The 25,969-nt window shown below is 54.7% G+C and overlaps 1 protein-coding gene across 5 annotated transcripts in view; it reads left to right on the forward strand.

The window, feature by feature from the left end:
- The window catches only part of FBXO31 (F-box protein 31), a 43,241-nt gene extending 23,186 nt beyond the window's left edge, over nucleotides 1–20,055 (forward strand). For all 5 annotated transcript variants that reach the window (XM_029213514.1, XM_029213510.1, XM_029213511.1 and 2 more), the window contains 7 exons: nucleotides 2,639–2,715; nucleotides 5,287–5,454; nucleotides 6,070–6,144; nucleotides 13,513–13,622; nucleotides 14,369–14,522; nucleotides 15,590–15,951; nucleotides 17,901–20,055. In XM_029213514.1, coding sequence (XP_029069347.1) covers nucleotides 2,639–2,715; nucleotides 5,287–5,454; nucleotides 6,070–6,144; nucleotides 13,513–13,622; nucleotides 14,369–14,522; nucleotides 15,590–15,951; nucleotides 17,901–18,123 — 1,169 coding nt within the window. In that variant the 3' untranslated portion in view covers nucleotides 18,124–20,055. The remainder of the gene's footprint in view (nucleotides 1–2,638; nucleotides 2,716–5,286; nucleotides 5,455–6,069; nucleotides 6,145–13,512; nucleotides 13,623–14,368; nucleotides 14,523–15,589; nucleotides 15,952–17,900) is intronic.
- The last annotated feature ends 5,914 nt before the right edge of the window (nucleotides 20,056–25,969 follow it).

Genomic DNA, 25,969 nt, shown 5'->3' on the forward strand with positions numbered 1-25,969 from the left:
GGCCGGTGCCTGAGCTCATCGTGCTCCGTACCTCCTGTGGTGGTGACGCCTTAGAGCTGCCCTGCCCAGCAGGCCCCCGGGCACACAAGGTCGCCGTGGGGACAGGCTGCCCTCCCACTCCTGACACCTAGAGTTTCATGTGACTCAAGTGGACTCCTTCTGTCTGAGTGCTGCCTGGACTTGCTGAGTCTTTCAGGTCACTTCTGCCAGACTAACTCTGAGACTTCTTAAAGAACACGTTATAGAACACAGGTGTCACGTGGCCTGAGGAAACCCCGTGCCTCACGGTCCACATGACGACGTTGGTCTCTGACCTCCCCTCGGATTGTCCTGGGTGGGCCCAGGCTGGGCGAGCCAGCGTCGTGTCAGCGGGGGCGAGGGGCACACCTGAGTCTTCTAATGGGCACAGAGCTTAAAATCCAGAGACAGTTGCTGCTCTAAGCACACATGGGAGGCTGAACTTTTATTTCAAAGAGATGTTGCTTTTAAAGCAAAACAAGGAGCTCCCCTTTGGGAATTGCTGAGTCTGGGGCGTATTCTTTGAACAGTCTTTCCAGGGGCTTCGAGATCAGATTGATTGATCTTGGAAAGAACCAGACGTTGTCAGCAGTCAAGTTGGGAGATGAGGGGAGGGGAGACAAGAGAAGACCATGCTATATGGGCCCATTTAATTTTTTATCCACTATTTTATCGTGAAATTTTTAAAACACACAGAAAAGTAGAAAGAATTATACAGTGAACACCCATTTACCCGATTCCATAGCACCCTGCTCCACTTCACTCCCACACACCTGTCCCTCCATCCATCCTGTTTTGCGATGCATTTCAAGATAACTGGCAGCCATCAGTCAATTTCACCCCTAAACACCTGAGTGTGTGTTGCACTGTCTGAGTTCAGTATTTGTTTATGGCTCCTGACCCTGCTTATTATTGCTTGTTTAACAAACACAAAACCCATCAGGGTATGGCCATAAAATAACCACTGACTTTAATGTGTGTCTTGTAAACCGACTCAGAGGATTGCACACGGCATGAGTGGCAGGCGCCATGTAGACCATCGAGGCTCATTTAGAGAAGTGTGTCTTTAGGCTGAAACCTAGGGAACGGCTGGTATTTTCCCACCAGCCGGTCAGCATGCCCTGCAGGCTTGGGATGGTTCTGGCCTCATGTTCCTCTTCTCTGTTCCCCAGACCAAGTGGTGGCTGGAGAACTGCTGTCTGGGCTCAGGTCCCTCTGGGCTCTGCTGCTTGGTCTTCCTTCCTGAAGTCGGTTGTGATGATGCAGCTCCAGCACTTGGAGACCGTCCATGGCTCCCACTGAGTATTAGCCAGGGTTTTCAGACACAGAACCAATTTCTTCATGTATAAAGAGATGATTATAAGGAATTAGGTCGCACAGCTATGGAGGCTGACAAGTCCCAGGATCTCCAGTCAGCAGGCTGGAGACCCACAGGAGCTGATGGTGTAGTTCCAGTCTGAAATCCGGCAGCCTCCAGACCCAGGAAGAGCCCATGTTTCAGTTCGAATCCAGAGGCTGGAAAAGACCAATGTCCCAGCTCAACGCAGTCGGGCAGGAGAAAATTCCCCTGTGTTTGTGGGAGGGTTAGCCGTTTTGTCCTCTTCAGGAAGAGCCCATGATTTAGTTAGAGTTCGAAGTTAGAAAAGGCTGATATCCCAGCCTGCAGCCAGGCAGCAGGAGTGTCTCCTTACTGGTGGGAGCACCAGCCTTCTTCTGCTCGGGCCTTCAACTGATTGGACAAGGCCCACCACACTAGGGGGGGCAATCTGCTTTCTCTGTCCACAGATTTAAATGTTAATCTTATCCGGGAACACAGACATACCAGAATAATGTTTGACTACGAATGTCTGGCCCCCCCATGGCCAAGTCCAGTTGACATATAAACTTTACCACCACACGCTGGCTGCAAAGAGACCCCAGACCCTGAAGCTGGCAGGCAGGGCCCTGCATGAGCTGGTTGTCTTCTTTGTGCAGTTTGCTCATTCTTTCACTTGTTCACTGTTCACTCAACAAATACACATGCAGAGGAAATGGAAGCGAAGGACTCTTCCCAGGGCATTTACTGTGCTGGCCGTGGCCGTGCAGTGGGGTCTCAGGTCGGCATCAGGTGCCCTTTTCTCCCGTTGCCCTCAGTGAATATACACGCGCTGCTTTTGAAATAAGGGGGAATGTGTGTGTGTGTGTGTGTGTGTGTGTAAAAGAAAGACAGATGATCCAATTAAATCTTACTCTACAGCCCCATGATGTTTTGGACTCTGCCCCTGGTAAAGAGTCCCACGTCTCCTCCGCTGTGTAGACTGACGGGAGGGGCGGTTCATTGCTTCACAGGGGCGCCCACTGCACGTCCTTCGAAGCAGCAGTTCCTTGTCATTGGAGCTGATACGCAGAGGCTGGGTTTCAAAATGACCCAGTTGTCTGTTACATTTTCTCTCTTAGAATGATTTAGACACTTGTAATATTTGCTTGAATCCACATTTGTTTGCAAGGCTCTGTTACGAGCCTCCGTGAGGGATTTCTTCACACGTCCCTCCTCTTCCTCACGCCCTTTCCTCCGATTATTGACTGTAAAGTGAAGATCAGCTGGCTCTGATGAAGTCCTGTCCTCTCTCTCTCCCTGTAGTGCTTCACCGATACAGACACATTTTGGGACTGTGGCAGCCAGATATCGGGCCGTATGGAGGACTGCTGAACGTGGTGGTAAGTCCCAGAGCGCCGGGCCTGGGTTCTTGCGGACGGGACTGCGTCCTCCCTCCAAGGGGCAGGCCAGTTGTTCGCAAAGACTCATTGGGCCAGGTTTTATTTTCCTAGCGAGCAGAGATTCATTTTAAGTAGCTCTTGGCTTCTGCCACACCCACGAACTTCGTGGTGACGGGATGCCTTCCCCGGTCCCTGCCTCTTGGACACTCAGGGCCATCGGCCTTCACACCCCCGGGGCACTCCAGTGTTGGTTTGTGCACTGGTTCGTTGCCCTAAATCGGGTCTGCAGGCTAAAAGAAAAGGAGGCCATGTGGGGCCCTCGGAGGCTGGCCCTAGACAGAAAGCCCACGCCAGGCCCGCTCCACCCGGGGACCAAGTGGCCTAGGCTTGGTGTCATGGCAGGTGTCTGTCCCTTCTCTTCATGCTTGCCCCCTGAGGTCTACAAGCAGCATTTTAACTTTACTTTATTCAGGCTTTATAGCTGGTCTCAGCAGGAGGCGCTGTTTGATACAAGCTCCTTGGTCGTAGCCAGGAGAAGAGTCTTCTGGTTTTAATTTTTATATGCTTCTAGGTCACTTGCCTAGAAGCATATAATAGCTGCTCATTTTTGGGTCCATTTGAGAAACTCAGATCTGACTTTTCTTGGGCTTAACTGGTGTCGGTGTCTAGCAGGATGCAGCCCTCGCCGGTGCTCTTGCCAGGCACGAGTGGTGCCTCTGGGACAGAAGCCGGGACCTGAGTGGGGCCGTTGTACTTGCTGAGCTCTGGGCAGGGGCCTGGCCTCGATGTTGCTGCCGCTGATGGTGCAGGGAAAACACAGCCAGGTGCCCTTTGGCCGGCGCTGCACACGCGCTTGGCAGGCCAGAAGCCAAGTCCAGGGGACCGGCCGCAGCTCGTGTCACGGCTCACGGGTCTGCCTTGCTGTGGCCTTTGGGGCCCCCAGGGAGCCTCATTGTGGCCTCCCCCGAGCCTGGTTCATGTAGGCCACGGGGTGACTGGTTACTTCGTCACTCTGTATTTTGCTCACCAGGTGGGGTTTGGGCAGGGATAAATATTGCTTCATATTTTTTATAATTTGGTGGAAACATCTGTTAAGAAACTTGCTTTATATTTGTTCTGTTTAATATCACTGGGGAAGCCTTGCTTTTAGAACATTCTCACAGGGGCCAAGACAGACAGCTCCCAGCATGGGCAGGTTCTTTCCTTTCTTTTAGTCGGGGAGGGTGATAATTGTTTGTCTTACTGGCAGTGAGCAATAGAGTTAAAAAAAAAAAAAAAGGCTTCTGAAAGCTGGGGATAATTAGGGGAAAATGGAGCCTATGACAGAACACCGCCAATTGGCTCTTGTCTCAGACGGTTGGCGATTAAGTTCTCTCCTCTGTCGCTAGAGCCGGAAGCTGTGGACCCAGGCTCCGCCAGGAAGGCAGGAGCGACTGCTGGGGCATCCCCAGTGGGCTACAGAGGCCACCCCCTCCCCTCCACTGAGAACGTGCCTGGAGACTGCCCCCTCCTTTGACCTGATCACCACTTTTATCATTTGCCATTTTGAACACATACAAGGGTAGTGGGAATGGCTGGGTGAACGCCCACAGACGCCCACCTCCTGGACTCAGAGGTTGGCCATAGTGCGCCAGGTTCACGGTGTCTGTCTCTGCCACTTTGCCTTTTCTTTTCCGTATTTTAAAGCAGATCCCAGGCCCGTGTCAGTTCATGTCTGTACTTCATTGTGGATCTCTAACCATGTGGGTGTTTCGCACGTTCCCACACATGTGAGGTCCTGACCACGCCTCACAGCAGTGGCAGTAGTTCCTGGATTACCTGAGGCCCAGTCCACGCTCGAGGCTCCCTGACGGTCTCAGAACCGCCTTCGACAGCTGGCTTGTTCACAACGAGGATCTAAGCAGGCCCTCGTGCTGCCTGCTTTGTTTTGCCTCCTGAGTCTCTTCTGTGGAAAGCAGCACTCCCGTTTTCCTCTGGTCAGTTGCCCTACTGGGTGTCGCACTTTCTGGATCATTCCTGCTTCTTTCTTATGTCTTTTAGCTTGTGCTCCCGGCACCTACCCACCCCCACTTCATAGCTGGAAGTTCTCTCTAAAAGGTTTGCTCGGATTTGGGGCTAACCACTATATTTTCTATTAAAACATTTAGTTACTTTTTCAGCTTTATTTAGGTATAATTGACAAAACTGTAAGATATATAAAACGTACATTGTGGTGATCTGATTTGATGTACAAGTACACCGTGGAAGGATTCTCCCGTCTAGTTAATTAACGTACCCATCACCTCACATTTTTATTTTTTTTTTGAGGGGTGGGGAGAGCACTGAGTTCTATTTCTTAGTAGATTTCAGTGATAGAGCAGCGTTATCAACTTTAGTCACCATGTTTCATAAACCACTTTTCGATTAACACACACTGGTGGGCGGGGCCGTGCTCGTCCTGCTGCGCTAGATGGGGCCCCAGGGTCCCCGCGGGACCGGAGTGTGAAGACAGGAATGGTCCTCGTGGTGATCTGGGGGGTGTGGATGCTGAGCCTCCGCCTCCCCCTCAGCCGTGTGTGGACCTCTGCACAGGTGGATGGCTTGTTCATCATTGGCTGGATGTACCTGCCTCCCCACGACCCTCATGTGGACGACCCGATGCGGTTCAAGCCCTTGTTCCGAATCCACCTGATGGAGAGGAAGTCGGCCACAGTGGAGTGCATGTACGGCCACAGGGGGCCCCACAATGGCCACGTCCAGGTGAGCACGCGGGGCAGCGTGTGCAGGTAAGGGGCTGGGTCTCCTCACTTCGTCCCGGGCCTGCTGCCAGCTGTTTGCCAGGGTCTTCCCAGCTGTGCACCACGCCCATGCCGGCCAGCAGGACCGGGAAGCGGGCCCTGGCCCGGCCCTTCTGTGCGCTATGCCGCTGTCGCTCCTCAGAGATTCACTTGCCGGAGCCTCCCCTGATTCTGCCTCTGGTTAGAGCCAATTGTCCTTCCAAGCAAGATTCCTCACTGTTCCTTTTTCTCCTCTTCGCAAGGGCATCAACTTGGAACCAGACGTTCTGCTCTCGGATGTGGGCCTGGCAGGTGGCCAGCCCGGGAGCAAGCCTGTTCTCTATCTCAGTAGGAGAGCGCCAGCCCCTCTGTGCTGCTCTCGGACGCCCCGGGGGACAGCGACGCCTGGCCCCCTGGGAGGGAAGCGTGCGCTCAGGGGGGTTCCAACCTTCCTTCTTAGAGCAGCCGCGATCTGGTGGCCTCTTGGGGTCCTGTAGATGAGTGGGATGCGTGGGTGCGGGAGGGACTGGTGCACGCCTGCTCTGGTGGGGGTTAGGGGCTGACTCGTTACCCTTTCTCCTTGTTGTGGACACTCAAGATCGTGAAGAAGGACGAGTTCTCCACCAAGTGCAACCAGACGGACCACCACAGGATGTCTGGTGGGAGGCAGGAGGTGAGGCCGGACCCTCCTGTCCTGCGGGGCAGCTGAGAGGGTGGGTGGTTTGAAGGGAGGGCCGCCTCCCGGGATCATGCTGGCGCTGTGGGCGTGTGTGCTGGGCCCAGGTTCTGAGTCCCCACCACCCCCAGGATGAACGGGCCGAGTAGAAATAGTTCTCTACCTGGTTCTCCGTCGCCCCTTTGACAACAGGCCCGTGGGCGGTGGGGTCTCTTCCTGGATGTGAATTGCAGGGAGACCAGAGGGCTTTATTTGGTGTGAACCCTGTGGTGGAGGTTCCCAGTTCACAGCCATGCGGTGGATGAGCCTGCGTGAGTGTCTTCGGGTTTTCTTTCTGCACGAGTAATCTCACATCGCCTTTGAGTTTTAGTTACACCACCATCTCGAAACATTCTTAGGAAAACCTCAGACCTTTAAATACAGGATGCTCGTTGCAGCTTGCATTTATTTGTCGGGTGCATCTCTTAGCGTTTCTGAGTCTGCTGGGTCCCTGGTAGCCAGGGGTCTGCGGGGAGACAGCGCAGATGGAGAGTACACACGTGCTGCTTGGAATCTGTTGAGGGTAAACGAGGCCCTTGTTTTCCCGAACGCATGGTACGTGAAGGTGACGGTAATGACGTGCTTCCTTCCCTAATAACACTGTCATTCACAGTCTCACATACAACCACATACACATCAGTGGATGTTCCAAGTCCACTTTTAAGTGAAACACGTCAACAGCATATTTTCCAAGAATAGAACCTCCTCAGCTGTTGAGACCTTAAAAGGGCCATGTAATGGATTTCTGGAAATACACACTCTGGGATCAGAGAAAGTTCCTGTGAGCCAACTACCGTGTGTGGCCTCACCAATTTGGAGACGGAATGGTATTTTTTCTCATTATGAAGGTAATAACATGCTCCTTGTGGAAACTAGAAAAACACCTGGAAGTTAAGGTGAGAATAAAATGCTTTGTTGGCATCCTGACTTCGGTGGTTACTCTGCGTTTCTCTTATGTCTGAGGCGAAGATTAGTGTCCTGTGGTTCCTCCTCTGTGAAATCTGCGTTCATATCCTTTGCCTGGTTCTGTTTGCTGTTGTTATGTTTCTAATTGATTTGTAGGAGCTTTCATCCTGTGAGGAAGTGAACCCTTCAAGATACGAGATGCAAATATTTTTTCCTCCTTCATTCTTTTGTCTTTTGGTTTGAAATGAGGTATGTTTTCACTTGTAGAATTTAGTTTTTAATTTTTATATTTGCAGTTGTATCTGTCTTTTCCTTTTTTTTTGGCCACACTGTGTGGCTTGCGGGATCTTAGCTCCCCGACCAGGGATCAAACCTGGGCTCTGGGCAGTGAAAGCGCAGACTCCTAACCACTGGACCGCCAGGGAGTTCCCCTTCCTGAATAGCTTCTTAGTTGTTTTTTTTTTTGCGGTACGCGGGCCTCTCACTGTTGCGGCTTCTCCCGTTGCAGAGCACAGGCTCCGGACGTGCAGGCTCAGCAGCCATGGCTCACGGGCCCAGCCGCTCCACGGCATGTGGGATCTTCCCGGACCGGGGCTCGAACCCGTGTCCCCTGCATCGGCAGGCGGACTCTCAACCACTGCGCCACCAGGGAAGCCCGTGAATAGCTTCTTAGTTTGATGTCATCTTAAAATCCTTTCCCCACTTTGAAATTATACTTACAGACGCGCTCGTGTTTTCATTTTCACGCGTTTGTTTCCCACATTTATCGCTGGTTCTGTGGGTTTATTCTGTAGAGTGAGCTTCAGCCCACCTTGGCTGTAGTGCAGGTACCCCTCAGTCACCCCAGCACTGGTGCTGAGTGATGCAGGTTTTCTCTACGATTCAAAATGCCATCTTTGTCCTGTGCTGCCATTTGAATTTGATTTTCTTCAGGTAGATCGTGCACGTTTGTTGTTAGGTGTCTGGTCTTTTGTTGCTGTTGTAAATGGACTCTTGGCTCTCGTATCTTTCAGCTGGTGATTTTATATATAAAAGCTGTTGCATATTAATTTTGTACCCACCCATCTTACTGCCTTCTCTTTCATTTATGAGCATCTTTGAGTTGATTACCTTGAGTTTTCCAGGATAATACTGATTATCTGCAAATAATGACATTTCCTTCTTCCTTGACCCCTTGTGGTGAGGATAGCACCCTTGTCTAGTGGTGGGTGTGGTTCACATGGTCCTGTCACGAGGCAGCAAGGTGGCCTTGGGGTCAAGATATACATTATTATGCTAGGGATGGAGCTGTTTATTCGTGTTTTATTAAGAGGGCTTTGTTTTAATTGAGAAATGATGTTGAATTGACCAGTTTTTTTTAGCATCTGTGGAAACCATCAGGTGATTTTTTTTTCCCCTTAATCTAGTAATGTGATGACTTACGTTAATAGATTTCTAACCACTTTGAAGTCGTGAAAAGAGAGCTTGTTTGATCGTGGGGTACAGTTCTCTCTGCTCCTGGATGCTCTTTGATCCTGTTTTATTTAGGACTTCTGCATTGATGAACGGGCGTGGTCTAACATTTTTTGTGCTGTCTTTGGCTTTAGGAGCAGTCTTTTGCTGGCTTCTAGAACTGGGGAGCCTTTCTTTTCTCTCTAGGCCTCGGAATCATTTAATAGTGGACTTGGAACTCCTGCCGGTCTGGGGTGGGGAGATGCCGCACGTCTGCAGGCAGAGCAGGGGCTGGGCTGCCTGAGGTGCCGAGGGATCCATCCTAGAGTCATGGGGGCAGGGGGGCTTGCTGTGTGAGGCACAGTCACTCTGTCCATCTCAGTTGCCCGGGGCCACTTTGCTGGCTCCTTGTGCTGTCTCCTGTCTCCCTCCCTCTTGCCCTCCAAGGGGGGAGCTGGGGGACTGGGGGACGGGTTCTCCCATGGATTCCTGTGTCAGCCTGAAACATCTTCACTCTGTAGCTGAGTCTTTCAGACCCAGAGCGTGGCTTCAGGCTCCAGGGAGAGAGGAGGAGCCGTGAGGTGGGCACTGCCGTGTGTCCTGACAGCTCTGAAGAAGAGGTGAAAGTCTTGGCCCTGGATTCCGGGCTGCTCTGTGCTCTGATGGTTGATAGTCACTTAAAATTCTGGGCCACAAGGGTGCTTCCCAAGGGAATGGAGGACTCCTGGTGGCCTAGGAGGGTAGGAAGGTGAACGGGCCTTGCTTATCACTGTCTCCAGGCAGAAGGCTGTCCTTGGTACCGTGGAGGGTTGTGGAGATGCCCGCCCCAGCCCCTGCAGGCCGTGCTGGCTGTGATCCCTTCGTCAACACCCAAGGCCAGCCCTGCATAAGCTGCGTCCTGAGGCTTGCCAACCACCGCATTCCCTATCCCGGTCCCCAGTTCTGGGACTTCTGCCAACTTTGTGCACCTTCCAAGGCCACGTCCTGCGGCGGGATCTGGCCCCTCAGGACTGGGGTGTCCTGCTTGCTCCTTACGTGCCCCTCCTGGGGGCCCTCCCTGTGCTGCTCAAACTGCAGCTTCATCTCCTGGGCCTTTGAGAGCAGCTCAGGCCTTCGCCCGTCCAGACCCCAGCAGTGCGTCTGCTCTCTGGCTCCCGCTGCAGGCGCTGCCTGCTCTTCTTCCTGGCCCTTCCCTCCCTGCCCGCGCCCGTCCAGGCCCTGCAGCCTGAGGCTTCTGGAAATCGGGGGTGGGGGGGGCGCTGTGAGGGGGAGCAGAGGTAGGGAAGGGCGTGTGGCCTGGCCCTACCTGCGGTTGCTCGGCCCTGCAGAAGGCTCTGGCGCTGGACTCCCCTCAGTTGCACACAAGTGGCTTTTATTTTGCTTTCCTTTGTCTTATGTACTTTCTCGCCACATTCCTAAAATGATACCTCGTCATCATCAGATCCGAAATCCTCAGAATCGGGAGGGAAAAGAGTGCTGACACAGCCCCACGAGGAGCGGCCTCCGTGCCTGTCCTCCATCATCCCTTCAAGTTTCCTTCAGCCTTCATGATGTCATTGCAGTCTAACTATTTAATTTGGATAGTTTTTCTGTTTTTTTTTAGCTTAACCGTTATTCCAGAAACATTTCCCAGTCTCATTAGAATTCTTTACGAACTTTTTTTTTTTTGGCCATGCTGCGCAGCCTGCAGGATCTTAGTTCCCTGACCAGGGATTGAACCCATGCCCCCTGCGTTGGAAGTGTGGAATCTTAACCACTGGACCACCAGGAAAGTCCCTACAAACTTTATTTTTACTGCAGCATTCCATCTGTCATCTGCTGCGCTGTAATGACTGTAGGTGTGTGACCATCCTGCAGTTGGACTTGGGGTTTGTGGTCAGATATTCCCCTGTTACCCTCCTGACCATGTGACTCAGTGACTTAGCCTCTGGGAGCCTCAACCCTTGTCTGTAAAATGGAGCCATGAGATTACCTGCGGTGCCGAGTGATTCTGGAGGGTTGAGTAAGACGCTGAATGACTTAGTGCCAGAGCTGGTCGGAGCCGCCCAGGAGAGATGCCGGGCATTATTACTGTGACCCACTGCCTGAACTCTGCAAAAACGTTGTGGTTTTGGATTGTACAGCAATGGAATTGTGTAAAAGGCCCTGAAGATATTCCAGATTCTCTTTACGTGCTGTCAGTTTGCTGGTCCCCGTTTACAGCCCACCAGGGCACGTGAGCCCCCTGCCTCACCACGTTCCTGCCAGCCTTGGCATTGGCCCTGGCAGAGATGAGACCGGTTAGCGCGGGGTCTTTGGTTAGGTTTAATTCTGCCATCTGCTAGCTGGGTGGCTCTGGAAAGGTCTGTTGACTTTTCCAAGCCCCAAACCTCTGTAGAACAGGGAAGATGTTAGCACCCAGCTCCTAGGCCGCTGTGCAGAGTGAAGCAGTGATGGGGCGGTGTTGGCCGTGGTGGACGAGCCCTGGGTCCATAGTGGACTTAGTCTTGTCTGATATGTTCTAGGCCCCTGTGTTTTTCCTTGTGGATACATATCTGGTAAGATAATTTCATAGTAAGCATATTTGTTCTGAGTAATTGGGTCTGCTTGGTATTCTTAATGACTGACCTTCTCATGCAAAGTAAATAAGATTATGGTTGTTCACAGGCCAGCTTCATGGTATTTAGCTCAAGTCTGATTATGTACCATGGCAACACTGAAATCACTACATTCTTTTACTTCCATTTTTATCTGTTATTTCTCTATTTGATTTTTTTTTTAAGGGCCTACCCTTCATGAGTTAAGCCATTTAAGTGGAAGATTTTGATTTGGGTGAAGTCTAATTTGTCAAGTTTTTTCCTTAGTGGTTATTGTTTTCTGTCTTAAAAAACTTTGCTTACCCTCCAGTTGCAAAGAGAGTGTCTCTCTCTCTCTCTCTCTTCTTTTTAGAAGTTTGGTAGCTTCACTTTACTTTTCGGTCTGTGACCCATCTTGAATGGCTCCTGTGTGTGGTGTGAGGTGGGGATCGGGGCTCCTTTGCTCCCTGTGGTTGTGCAGTTGTTCAAGCACCATTTGTGTAAAAGGCTTTCTTTCCCTGGGAGGTGGCTTGGATGCTGTGATCGAAAGTCCGCTCCTGAGACACACGTTGGTGTTTCCAAGCTCTCTCCCTCTCTCTTTTTTTTTGGCTGCACAGCTTGCGGCATCTCAGTTCCCCAACCAGGCCATGGCAGCCAAAGCCCGGAATCGTAACCACTAGGTTAGCCTCCCTCCAGGCTCTGTCTTTAGTTCTGCCCTCTTGCTCAGGTACCGTCTCGGTTACTGTCATCTTGTAGTGGGTCACAGCGCACGCTAGTGTACATCCTCCAACCTTGTTCTTTTGCAAGATTGCTGTGGATGTTCCGAACGAATTCCAGAATCAGCTTGTCAGTTTCTACAGAAAGCATGGTGGGATTACGATTGGCCTGATGTTGAGTCTGTAGATCAGTTTGGAGACAGTTGCTGACCTAATACCAAGTCTCCCGGTTCGCAGGTGCCTCTGCTCTGTAGGCCTCTTCCCCCGCCTTTCAGCAGCATCTAGTGGTTTTCGGAGTAGAGGTATCACACGTTTTGTAATGTTTATTCCTAAGTCCTATGGCTTTTGAGGCGGTTGTAAGTAGGATTTTTAAGTTTTTTTTTACTTTCCAGTTTTGTGCTGCTAGTATACAAAAATTTAGTTAATTTTATATATTGACCTTGTAGTTCTAATAATTGTTTATTTCCGTCACTAGTAATTTCTCTTCTTTGCCAGGGTTTGGGCAGTAACGTATTAAAGCAATTGACAGATTGTAGCTTTTTTTTTTCTTTTTGTAAATTGCTTTTGCTTCTGTTTGTAGAGCTAATTCTAGATATTCATTAGAAACACTGTTGAGTTAGGATCCCAGAGCTGTGGATTAGTTACGTCAGGCGTGCAGAATGAAGCTGTTAAGCACTAAATATCCTTCATTGTTCGATTCCATAATGAATTATTGGACTTTGCGGATGAGGTATTCATAAGAGTTTTCTTTTTACAAATATACTTACTGAACATAACTGTGAAGGCACATTTTATTTTACTTTATTAAAAAAAATTTTATTGAAGTATAGTTGATTTACAATGTGGTGTTATTTCCTGCTGTACAAAGTGAATCGGTTATACATATGCATATATCCACACTTTTTAAAATTCTTTTCCCATATAGATCATTACAGAGTATTGAGTAGAGTTCACTGTGCTATACAAGTAGGTCCTTATTACTTATCTATTTCATATATAGCAGTGTGTATATGTCAATCCCAGTGAAGGCACATTTTTTTTTTTTTTTTGCGGTACGCGGGCCTCTCACTGTTGTGGCCTCTCCTGTTGCAGAGCACAGGCTCTGGACGCGCAGGCTCAGTGGCCATGGCTCACCGGCCCAGCCGCACGTGGGATCCTCCCGAACCGGGGCACAAACCCGCGTCCCCTGCATCGGCAGGTGGACTCTCAACCACTGCGCCACTAGGGAAGCCCTGAAGGCACATTTTAAAAAGGAAAATCCGCTCACACTCTCTGGCCCGCCTGTCCCTGTCCTGTTCCTCATTGGTGGCTGCAGAAGGCAATTCTGCTGACTTGGCCGGCACGGGGGTCTGCTGTGCCCACTCCCCCAGAAACCTGAGAACCAGGCTCAGTGTAGACGCCACCTGTGTGGGTGGCACAGAAGTGAGGCTTGCCCAGCTGCCTCCTGGGCGCTCTCGACATGGGCTGCGGCCCCATCCTCCCCAATGGACCCCCACGGTCCCTGCGCTTCCTTCCTGTTGAAGTCGGGCGGGGGAAGTGGGGACCAGAGCCCCTGGCGCCACGCCTCAACAGGAAGGGAGGCCAGGAGCTGGGAGACCAAACACACAGCAGCCCCCCTCCCTCCTGCCCGGCCTCTGTCTTCATCCCGTGCACTCAGCATCACAGCCTCTCCGAGCCCTAGTGTTGTGGCGGTTTTCGTGACCTGTGTTCTCTCGAAGGAATTCCGCACGTGGCTGAGGGAAGAATGGGGGCGGACGCTGGAGGATATTTTCCACGAGCACATGCAGGAGCTCATCCTGATGAAGTTCATCTACACCAGTCAGTATGAGTAAGTGCAGCCCCTCGCTGGGTGTGAGCGGCCTCTGTCTCAGGTACTGTGAACACAGGCTCTCTCCCGGTGGGTGCTGTGTGCACAGTCCCTCTCTGGGTACTGTGAACAGGTCTCCCGGTGGGTGCTGTGTGTGCACAGTCCCTCTCTGGGTACTGTGAACACGGTCTCCCAGTGGGTGCTGTGTGCACAGTCCCTCTCTGGGTACTGTGAACACGGTCTCCTGGTGGGTGCTGTGTGCACAGTCCCTCTCTCTGCGTACTGTGAACATGGTCTTTTTCTCAGGGTACTGTGAGCACACTCCCTGTCTCCTGGCCCACCTCGGTGTCTGTTTTCTGTCTGTTGGACTATCATCACCCACCAGCTGTGTGCTGTCACGGGCCTGGCCTGTGTGTTAGAGCCTCATAGTTGCTTTCCCGTGTCCACCTGGGGGGCCTCTTAGCCTCCCTGCTGCCGTGCCCTCTGCCCCCGGACCCTGTCGCATGGCCCCTGTTTAGCCCCTTTGCAGTCTCAGGGGTCCCTGCCCCAGGGTGATGGAGAAGGTGTGAGGTGTGCTGTGCACATGTGGGGGGGCATAGCTCAGGAACGAGGGGTGCCCCTAGTGGGGAGCTCACCCTGGCTGCCCTGGGCCACCCTGCCCAGCCCGCCCTATGCAGCATGGCCGGAGGCGCATGAGCTCCGTACTCCTGCCCCTGCTCCCGTGCGGCTCTGTGGCCGAGCTCTCATGCTGCCCGCTCCCCCTGTAGCAACTGCCTGACCTACCGCCGCATCTACCTCCCGCCCAGCCACCCGGACGACCTGATCAGGCCTGGCCTCTTCAAGGGCACCTATGGCAGCCACGGCCTGGAGATCGTCATGCTCAGCTTCCACGGGAAGCACGCCAGGGGCACGAAGATCACGGTGAGTCCAGGGGCTGCCCTGGCAGGCCCAGCACTGTGCGGACTCCATCACATCGGCGTGGTGTAGTGTGACTCGGGCTGCACCCTGGCTGCTCAGTGTGGGCCCCGGACCGTGGCACTGCTTCCCGGGGAGCTTGCTGGGAACGCAGGCCCCACCCAGACCTGCTGATCCAGGGCCTGCCTTCCACAGGGTCCCCCGGCGATTCTGAATGTTTCCAAGGCAGCCTTACCACACGGCTCTCAGCCCTGGCCACACCCTGGATCCCTGGGGAGGTGGAGGAGACACTGATGCTGGGGCCCCATCCCAGAGATTCTGATTTAATGGGGGTGGGCCGGGTGAGGGGCTCCAGGAGCTCCCTGGGTGACCCTGAGGTGTGGCCATGGTGGACACCCTCTGCATTAGCACTCCGGCCCCCGTGGCCCGTCCTGGCCTCAGCAGCTCGGGAACGCAGTGGGAGGATTTCTGAGCTGAGTGGGCGTCCCGGATGACGGGCCCTCTGTCACCCGCTCTAGGGGCTGCTATCCACGTGCTCGCCTGTTGCTGTGCAGGTGTGGGGGGGGAGTCTCTGTGGAGGCGCAGAGCAGGCCTCTTCCTGGTCCTCACAGGGCACTGCTCTCAGCTCCGTTGGCCGGGCTCCCTGTGGATGAGGGCCTGGGCGTTCTCCCAGGTTCATGCTGGGGAGCTTTCGTGTTCCAGGCAGACAGTCTGGGCTGGTGTTTCCGGCCTGACCCCCGTCTGACCGGGGAGGGTCCGTGGACCTCTCTAGGCCGCGCATTTCTTCAGCTGTCACGCAGGCTGGCTCCCACCTGAGGTCTTTGGGTGCAGATGTGCCTGCGGGCTCTCCCAGGGTCACTCGTGGGTGCTGTTGTTCCCTGTCCTCAGAGGTCCTTCACGGAAGGCTGCCTGCGCTGGGTGCTGCTTTGTAAGGGCTTCTAGGATCTTCTGACTTGTAAGGGGTTGCCGCCAAATCAGTAGGAAGGCTGAGCGAGCGCCCTCGGCCGGAGGTGTGACCGGGGCTGGAGGCCGCGGTCTCTGAGCCTGCTGACCGCCGCCCGCTGGCTCCGCAGGGTGACCCCAACATCCCTGCCGGTCAGCAGACAGTAGAGATCAACCTCAGGCACCGCATCCACCTGCCCGACATTGAGAGCCTCCGCGACTTTAACGAGCTCTCGCGCATCGTCCTGGAGGTGCGCGAGCAGGTGCGCCAGGAGCAGCAGCAGGAAGGTGGGCCCGAGGACGCCGCGGGCCTCGGCCGGCAAAGCCCCCAGCCCTGCGCGGAGCCACCCGCCGAGCAGGCCAAGGGGCCCGGGGATGGAGGGGCCGAGGCTGCGGCTGAGCCGCCCGCCCAGTCGGGGCAGGGGCAGCCGTTTGTGCTGCCGGTGGGCGTGAGCTCGAGGAACGAGGACTATCCCCGGACCTGCAGGATGTGGTAAGGATGCCGCGGGGCGGGCAAGACGGGGCTTCCCGGAGGGGGCTCTGCCCGGCCGGCAGGGAGGTGGCCTGGGGTGGGGCCGACCCCGCGCTGGGGGCCCTGCACTGGTGGGGAAGCTCTGCCTACTTGGGCCGGGTCCCAGCTCGGGCCGAGCAGACTGTGAGGCTCCTGTCCCCTCACCCCTCTGGGGGGCTCAGCTGCCAGGCAGGGGGCCTCCTCCCCAACGTCTCTCACTGCACAGCTGCTGAGGTCAAAGGTAGACAGGCAGACAGGTGAGACGTCGGGTAGCACTGAAAGCAGGCCGTGGCGTCCCTCCCCGCGCCTCCCCTGGAAAGCCTGCTCGCGGCGTCCTGGACGGCCTTGCAGGGAAGGCCTGTCCTGGGGTCTCACCGCCTCCTCATTTCTTCGTGTGGTTTCTCCCCGGCTCTAACAGCCTCCCCACAGAGGCCGTGGGCCCCGGTCTGGGACAGGGCCTGCCCGCTGCTGCTAGCTGCTCACTTGGCGTGCTGTTTGCACGGTCCTGTCTTAGAGATGCACGCCCTGCCCCGGTCCCCTGCACTCCAGGGCTGTTTAGTTTAACTACAGAGAATACAATGAAAATTCAGGCCCTCGGGCCCACTGGCCACATTCCAGGTGCTCAGCAGCAGTTCGTGTGTCGGACAGCGCAGGTCTAGAACATTGCATCGCCATAGAGAGTTCTCACGGACAGTCACCTCGGGGGTTCATTGAGGGAGGAACCTGTCGGTCTCCTGGCAGATTATTACAGCCGACTTTTCTCTGCCTTTGTCACGTCGCGTGTGAAGGTTTCTTTCTTACCTCTGGGCATCTGCTGCCTCTCGTGTGCCCGCAGTGGTCTCCTAGGCTTTCCGCACGCAGGCGGGCGCACGCCGAGCTCCTCAAAGGGAATTTAGGCGTCTGCGTGGTCTTGATGGAAAAAATTCATTACATTTTCTTCATGCTAATACAGTTGTGATAAAAGAGGCTGAATTTGGGTTTTCTGGAGGGAGATGTACACATAGTGAATGTGTGAATTTTTGAAAGGTCATAAAGGAAAAGGCTTTGTTATCCCGGGGAAACTTGATGACTTGCAGCATCTCAGGGCCAGCTCAGAGCCCTCTGGCAGCGCCGGCCTGGAAGCTCTGGCCCAGCCCCCGGCTGTGTCATGGGATGTCCTCCACCCGGTGCGAAACATCAGGGGCTCGGCCAGGAGGGGCGCATGCGTTCTCTGGCACTGCCACAGTGCCTGCGCAACACACGTCTCTGTGTATCTAAGCTTGGTGCACCCCCCCCGAAACTCTCTGAGCCATGGGCCCTCAGGCGCAGGGCTGCTGTCCCCCTCCCTCCAGGCAGAGCCTCAGCATGGTGGGCAGAGGTGGGCGTCCCAGGCACCATTCCACGCATTGGGAGGTTCAGGCCAGCCCCTAACTCCTCGTCACCTGTTCTTTGCAAGAAAGAAATAAACATATTACAGCCTGAGTCTCAAAACTTGGCTGTAATGGGTATTTGAAAGTTCTGCTTCTGGTTAATGTCAGTTGCATGCCAATAAATCATTATCGATTACATTTGAGTTGTTCATACGTGGACCTAACTGTCCCGGGGATTGAGATTTCTGTTACCTGGGTCTGCATCATAAAGACATGTACTTTGGGATAGAGAATACGAGGTGGGGCTGCCTGGGACCCTCGTCCTTTCGTTGGGTGAGCTGGTAGAGAGAGAGCAGTGGTCGGCGGGGTGAGCCCGACTGTGTGGGGTGAACGCCGGCCTCCCCGAAGGCGCAGGGCCCCACCTCTGTGCAGAGTTGCTGGCAGATGGTGGAAGTGGCCTGGAGGTGGAATGGAGAATGTTCCAGAACGTCCAGGACCACGGGTGATGGGCTTGGGCCAGCACGCGCCTTCGAGGCCCCGCTTATCCCCTCTCCCCGCGCTTTCCCTCTTGTCCTTGTTCAGTTTCTACGGCACGGGCCTCATCGCCGGCCACGGCTTCACCAGCCCCGAGCGCACCCCCGGGGTCTTCGTCCTGTTCGACGAGGATCGCTTTGGGTTCATCTGGCTGGAGTTGAAGTCCTTCAGCCTGTACAGCAGGGTCCAGGCCGCCTTCCGGAATGCGGACGCGCCGTCCCCACAGGCCTTCGAGGAAATGCTCAAGAACATCCAGTCCCTCGCCTCCTGATGGCCCACCGCCCTGCGGCGGGCGGCCCGGGCTGGGAGGGCAGCAATGTGCGCTCAGGAGACGCGGCCTCTGACCGGAACACCCACCTCCTCGTAGGAGCCTCTGCGCGGCCTCCCCAGACGCTTTCCGTGGACGCCCACATATCTGCCAGTAGCAATGGGAAAGCTGAGCATGTCTGAAACAAACAACAGAACCAGAACAAACCGCCTTAGAGGACGGGCTGCAGGGCATGTAGGTGACTGAACTGGAGAAATTGGCCATTTTCTAGGGAAAACAAAATCCTGCTCCAGGGAGGTTCACAGCGCAACAGAGTCTGTTGCCTCCAGCCGATGGAAGGGGTCATGGGTGAGGTGTGCGGGCTCCACCATCCCCTCTGCAGGAAGTGAGCCAGAGGGCCTTGGTGCCTTCAACACAGCCTGGGCAGGTGGGGCACTGTGTGTGGAATAAGGGCTCCAGGGAGTCGGGCTTGGGACCCACTTCTCTACCGACTTGCTTGGATTTTGGACAAAGGCATTTCACCCTGATCTCAGTTTCCAAATCAGTGGAATGGGGCCAATGATACGGGTCACTAGGGAACGCCACTGCAGGCCTCCCAGCAGCTCGGAGGCCCTGCAAGCATCACCCGACCCCGGTCCCTGCGGTGCGGTGTGCCTGCCTGGCCTCTCTCAGGCTCTAGAACCTAGACCTTCACTGCAGCAGTTCAGACAGGCATTCACTTAGTTCACGCCCTGCCCCTGCCCCGCACTCACTGGTGTCAGACCCTGAGCTGCAGCCACTGGTCTCAGAACCAGGACAGGGCACCCTCTGAGATGACCTGCGTCTGTTCCTCCTGCTTGGTTTACACAGGTGCCGCTCTTGAGAGGGGCGAAGCAGCAGAAGGGGTTGTGCCAGGTGAGCGTGACGTCCCTTTGCGGGGGGTGGGGAGGCTTTCTGGACGCTGCACGTAGGGAGCGCACTTTGGAGACCAGGACCCTCAGGGAGCCTCCAGCATGCAGACCCTCGGCGCTGACCCTTCCGCTGGCATTGTCCCTGTGTCATGTTGACCCCTTCATTTGGGGACCCCTGTGAGCTTGCTCTGATCTTGCTGTCTCCTGAAGAGCGGAGCCCCGCGTGCCTGTGCACAGACCTGCTGGAGTTCTGTTCAGCCCTCCCTCCAGGCTGCACCTGCCTACCAGGGCATGTGGCTTCCCGGGGTGGACGGACTCTGTTCCTTCCCAGTTGCTCGTCCTTGTCGGCTGGACTGCGCTGAGCCCTCACACTCGGGGCGGGGGCCTCAGGGAAGGGGCAGCTTTGTGGTGCCTTCATGTAGAGACCAACCTGAGGTGTCCCATGAAACGTGGCCTGTGTCTCGTGATAGCGTTCTCCCTGACCAGCCCTTTTCTAAAATAACAACCCCCCACCACCCCCGCTTCAGCACATTTGGCGACTCTGGCCTTCCTTTGCTCCCAGAATCACAGAAGCAGCAAGCTCTGTGCATGGCCTTGAAACGCAGGCTGGGCCTCCCCGGAGGCTCCGTGGGGCTGCCCTGGGCATGCTGGGCACTGTCGGCCGTCTCTTCCGAGGCACGTAGGCCCCCCTCCCAGCAGGACCCGGGGTTGGGTGGGAACGTGGTCCCAGCTCCCGCGTCTCTGGAAGGACTGAGCCTCAGGGCCTGAGGCCGCTCCCTCCCTCTCACAACGTGGCTGTTCTCTCGTGCCAAGCATGGCCGTCCCCAACGGTGACGACTGGCCGCAAAGCCTTGAGGACCGTGAAAACGGAGGACAGCTGGGCTAGGCTGTTCCTCTGTAGGTTTCATCATTGTTTAAATAAAATCAAGAAAATGCGTATTTTACCCAGAGCCAAGGGACCGTCTCCCTCTGAGGCCCCCAGCGTTGCAAAGCGCACACAGATCGAAGATGAGCACTTCTGATTAAAAACCAGTCTCAAACCAAATGCTGTTCTGCCTCTAGTGTCTGGCCTACGCATGGTTTCCACTAACAGTGACTAAAATAACCCTGGTCTCTTGGCCGCGTTCACGTTGGCCTCTGTGTCTGGTGTCAGGCGGGGCCCCTGGGCCTGTGGGTGGGGTCTGTCTAGCTGGCAGTGGCCAGGGTGACGCCAGGCAGGTCAGCAGCAATGAAGGGTGAGGGCTTGTCATCCGCACAGCCGGTCGTGCAGAGGTCTCCCAGTCTGACCCGTGCTCAGCCAGCTCTTGATGTCAGTAGGTGAGGTGTAGGGACAGTGGCGTTTCTGTGCACAAAGCCGGCACTGGCCGCTCCCCTTCCTGGCAGACGGTCAACCAGCTCAGGAGGGGAACTTCCAACCAGTTAAGTTGTTGGCGAGGATTCAAAAAGGCTGACGTCGTTGTCCGAGGCCTAAAGGCAACCGGGCTTTTGAAAAAGCAGGTTCCAATGGTGCACTCGACCCAGGTTAGGGGCTGGCAGCGTCCACGTGGGGCAGGGTCTTTAGATGTTTCCCATGGTTGGCACCGCCTTCACTGCCACTTTGCTGCCGTGAGGTTGGGGAAGGAAGCTCAGGTGCACCTCTGTGTACCTGGGCGGGCTCCACGCTCTGCTAGTCGATCGGAAATGATGTGATTGGAGATTTCAGACACGGGTCACTGGCGATTTTCTCTGTTGGGGCTGAGCGTTTTTTGGTGTGAGGCTGTGGGAAATGACCTTATTTTTTGGCCGTGGGACGTGGGCCTGGCCCCTCCTCCAATACAGTCCAGCTCACTGTGGCTGGTGCTCACAGCCACAGCCGCCCTGCTCTGCCCCTTGCCCCCTCCTGCCCCGACACCAGGCTGCTCAGTGCCAGGTGCCTGCATCCCTGGCCAACGCGGAGGGCGGGAGAGTGCACAGCGGTCTAACTAGCTACATTCCCGCTTCCTGCAGAACGAGCGCAGGGGTGCGGTTGTCCTGCCAGACTTTCTAACTGAGTTGTTTCCAGATGGCCAGACCCCTCCCTTAGCCAGCTGCCCTCTCGGCCTGACACCTTCAGGGCTGGTTGCAGTGTGCGGGTTGCCCAGGTTGCACAGCTGCTGCTGTGAGGACACTTCAGTGCTTGTGAGCTGAGCTGAAGAGGATCAGAAACCTGCTCAGCCCTTTGTCATCCGGGGAATTTCCTAAGTTCCTTGTGACCACGGTGTCTCGAGTGTAGACTGGGAGCACCTGACTGACTCTAGCCATGTTCTTTTGGATACTTTCAAGAATGCCTACGGGAATGTTCTCATACAACCCTCACCTGCCTTGAGGATAAGATGACCCAATTCGTGGTCCATCCCAGTGTTAACGTAGGCCAACTTCTCTGTCTTTACTTTTGGGAGAAGATCTGAAGTGTAATTTGTATGTTCTCAGAACAATTTAGAGACAGAAGAAAGCCACAATGCCATCAGTTTGCCTGATGCTGTGCATGGGAACCATACGGAGCGGTGTTGTTTACAGCTGGGTGGCCTGCAGGCCAGCCTTCCATGGGGCCAAGGTGACCAGCAGTGGCACCTGAGGCTCGGACAGAAAGGCAGCCTCTCTTCTGGGTCCTTTCTGTGCTCGCCGGGAGACCAGCCAGAGCACGTGAAGGGATCAGAACATTTTGCTTTTTTAGCTTAATTCAGTACTTTTGGTTGTTGTTTGAGATCATACAGTCCGCTTGGAGAAGAAAAACTTTCATCCTGTGTAATCTTGAAACCCCCCCCTGTGAGTGAGAAAGACAACAGTGGAGATGGAAAGAGTTGTGGTCGCTCTCAGGCATCCGCTTGGGCTTGCCAGGTGCGGCTGGGGCAGGGCCGGGACCCGGCTTGTGACCCGGACACGACAACCACGCGGGGTTGTTTCTCCATAAAGCAGCTTCTGAAATCTTGTGTGCTTTGTAATTTGTTCCTTTCGGGATGTGGTTCAGATGGAGGCTGGAGCCCTAAGCAACATGGCCTATGGATGTGGACAGGGGACGATCGTGGGAGGGGGCTGCGGGTCGAGGGAGGGGACTGGGGCACGGGTGGGGGCCTCCCCAGGGGCCTGCGCTTTTCACACTTGATTTTGACAAAATTTTGATTTTCCCAGTTATGGAACGGAGTGGTGAGTGACCCCCGGGGAACCCAGACAACCGTGGGTCCCTGGATCCCTCCCTTTGACCCAGCGGACATGTGTCCCCCTCCCCAGCAAGGCAGCCCTGAGGGCAGGGCCGAAGTGGGTTTTCTTAGTCTGAAGTCTAAGGAAGTTGCTGTGTCTGAGAACAGAAGGGCAGGATAGATAGGGCAGGGCATGTGCTCAGCGGCTGGGCATACAGCTGAGGAGCTCATTTATGTATTATTTTAACCTGTTTACAAAAGTAATATTCTTGTGAAAAATTCAAATGTTTTATGTAGGAAGTAAAAGTACCTCATGTTCCCATCCAGCTGGGCCTGGAGCCCTGAGAAGGGTTGGGGCTAGGTCCCCTGCCCCATCCGGGGCGTCGCATCACCCCCATCCCTGCAGGCACCGTGCTCGCCCTTCCCCGAGGCGGGAGGCTGCATTGATGGCCCTGGGGAGTGTGCTCCCCTCCGGCCCGGCGTCCCTGTGACCGGGTCCCTTTGTAGCCCGCCCTCTAGTGGGCACGTAGAGTCGCTGCACGCTGTGTGACCCCAGCCAGCAAGGTGAAAACAAAGAAAGATACGCCACTTGGGAAAAGTTTTCAGACCTTTCCCCCCACTTTGACTTGAAAATCCATGCGTGATGGAAGGCCGCCTTTCAGGAAACTTGGGGAGGGGAGGGCTGGCAGCTCTGCCCCGCCCTGGGATGAACAGGTGCTTCTCCGGGAGCGGACTCGGAAGGAGGCAGCCGGTCACCCAGGACACCCACGAGGGGCCCTAGAGGCGGACCTGAGAAGCAGACCTGAGGTCCACCCGACGGTCCTGCTCTCGTGGCACGCACACGCACCCTCAGCCTAGGCCGAGCCCCAGACACAAGATCTTTTAGGGAAAACCAGCCCCGCTGCTGCCTAGGCCCCTAGAGCTTCTCAGTCCCCAAGCCCGGCGGCTTGCTTGGGGCGGGGCTTCTCCACCAGTCATGAGGTCTCCACGTTTGGGGCCAGGTGATTCTGTGCTGGGCCACCCTGCTTGCTGTAGTGGCTGAGCTGCATCCCTGGCCTCCCCCACTATGACAACCAAAAATGTCTCCAGATGCGGCCATAGTCCCCTGGGGACTGTCACCTCGTGGAGAACCACTGGGTATGTACCTGCACCTCCATGCCCCAAACAGGGTGCCAAGTGTTGGGGACACAGCAGTGAACGGGTGGCAGGGTCTCAGTCCTGCACAGGTCACAGAACATCCCCCAAATGGGCTCAGGTAGCCTCCCCTTGACTCTTGGGTGCTGTATCAGGTGATGATCTGTCTCCAGTGCAATGAGGGGTCAAGGCTGAGATGGAAGCTGGTGCAGGTGGTCATGTGGTACCTGGCCTGCAGGGCCCAGATGGTGGGCGAGGTGCTGTGTCCTCACCTATCTCCCTCTCTACCCAGGAGGACGTCACTCCCAGAACCTCAGCAGGGGCCCAGGAACGGGGTGTCTGCAAAGCTCCAGCGCCGTGGGCTCCTCCTTGGTACCGGCCCCGTCCTCGGCACATTTCCCCGGCTCCTGGTGGGCAGGAGTGGGCAACGGCTGTTGTGTCAACACCAACACTGCCTGCCACTCGAGCTGGTGGCTTGGCTTCCCGAAGGGTGGGTAGGCGTGAAGCTCAGCGCCACCAGGTCCTCAGCAGGAGGGAGATGCCTGCCCAGCCCTGGCATGCTGAACTGTGATCTCTGGGGAGAGGGGTTGAGCAGTCGAGTTTTGCAAACGCCCCAAAGGATTCTGATGTTGCACAAATATCTCCTTTTCCAAAATCTTTTGGGAAGAGGATTCCAGAGAAAATACCTCAAGGAACATGATTTTAAACACATAGCTGTTCTTGGCACTGTAGTGGGAATCACTGGACTGTCCTTTTTTATTTCGTGGTTAGGTTTTTTAAGATATAAATTATGTCAATTTTAAGCGTAAGTAAATTTCTTTAAGTTGACCAACACATAGAGCTGTGAACAGGCACCACAGTCGAGATCCAGAATGTTCCATCTTCCTCAGAATCCCTGGTGCTGCCCTTTCATAGCCAGTGCCCCACTCCGAAACCACTCATCTCTTCTCCATCCCTAGTTTTGCCTTTTTTAGAATGTCAAACTGAATTGCATAGTATGTAGCTTTTTTAGTCTGGTTTCTTTCATCAGCAGTTTCTCAGCCTTTTATTCATTATCATCTCCCTCCAAGGAGCCTTTTTAGACATTTTTTTCCCCTAATACTCCCCATGACAATTTAACGCCACAGATACAGTTTATATGTACTGTATGCATTTGTGTGGGTCTGTGTGCGTGTGTGAGCCCAGGTGGATGGCCCCACTGCCATAGAATGTCTCTCCTGTTCCCAGCGTTCCACAGTTCTATTGGAAGGCAAGCTCCCATGGGGCGCCATGGGTGCAGGAAACATGGTGCCGAGGCCTCTCCTAGAGGACACTTCAGTGATCTCGGGGAAGGCACTAGGACGGGGCCCTTGGTACCTCGGAGGTGGGGGTGAGACAGTGACAGAGGCACTTGAAAACGAACAGGCTCTCCTAGCCTGGTGGCCTGGCTCGGCTGTGCCGTTTCATAGCGCTCTGACAACAGTGAGGAGGAGGATGACAGTGGTCCTGTGTCCCCCAGCAGATTGCAGGAGCTTGCAGTGAAGAAGGGAAGGGAAGCCGAGACGCTGATGTCACAGCCACCGAAGAGAGAAGTCTAGGTGTCTCGGTCAGTGAGGGTGACGATGAAGCCTATGGTCCTACGAGGAAAGGGTAAGGTTTGGGGCATTAGAGTTGACATCATGCTGTCCACCGGTGGGAACCTGTCACATCATGCAGGGCCCCCATCCGGGTAAAAAGTGAGTCCTGTGTCCAGGGCCATGACGACAATGGCACCTGGTGTGATCTTGACCAAAACCGCTGTGCGGCTTGGGCTGGGAAGACACTTGAGTGCTCAACGTCAGAGAGACCCAAAAAGTCATGAGACGTGAGAACTTAAGAATTACAGTTCCTATTTAGATTTTATTTGAAAATCATGATTTCAGTTAATCTGTAGGATTTAGGTTTGTGGAACTCCTATGCCTGTCACAGGTCAGTTAGGCAAGGCTATCTTGAAATAAGCCAACCTCAAAACAAAAGCACAACTTTTTGGTTCTTTTCTGGGTTACCAGTAATACGTGCTTTTTTTTTTGCGGTTTGTGGGCCTCTCACTGTCGTGGCCTCTCCCGTTGCAGAGCACAGGCTCCGGACGTGCAGGCTCAGTGGTCATGGCTCACGGGCCCAGCCGCTCCGTGGCATGTGGGATCCTCCCGGGACCGGGGCACAAACCCGTGTCCCCTGCATTGGCAGGCGGACTCTCAACCACTGCGCCACCAGGGAAGCCCCAATACATACTTTTTAAGGAACGTTCTCGAAGACACAGATATAGACACGAGTGAGAGTGGGAAGTGGCTGTCCTCCAGCTGCTGGACGAGCCAGCACTGTGTGTGTGTGTTTTTGTCTGTGTCCTCTAGTGGACATAAGCTCTCACTCTCTTGGGTGTATACGCGGGGTGGGGGGCGCGGGGAACTGCTTGGCCATAGGGTATTCACACGTTTAGGCTTTGTAAATACTGCCCAACAGTTTGCCTATATGGTTATATCCATTTTGTGAGTAATGTATGAGGGTTCCAGCTGCCACATCCTCTACAAACTTGGTACCGTAAGTCCTTTTAACTATTTTTGGTGGGGATGGGGACGGTGATGAGTCACTCTTGACATGAGATGGCAAGTCCCAGGGGTGAGGGCCAGAGTTTCTAGGGGGGCACAAACCTGT

Source organism: Monodon monoceros, unplaced genomic scaffold (genome assembly GCF_005190385.1).
Source record: "Monodon monoceros isolate NGI ecotype Baffin Bay Population unplaced genomic scaffold, NGI_Narwhal_1 Super_Scaffold_10, whole genome shotgun sequence".
NCBI classification, from domain to species: domain Eukaryota; kingdom Metazoa; phylum Chordata; class Mammalia; order Artiodactyla; family Monodontidae; genus Monodon; species Monodon monoceros.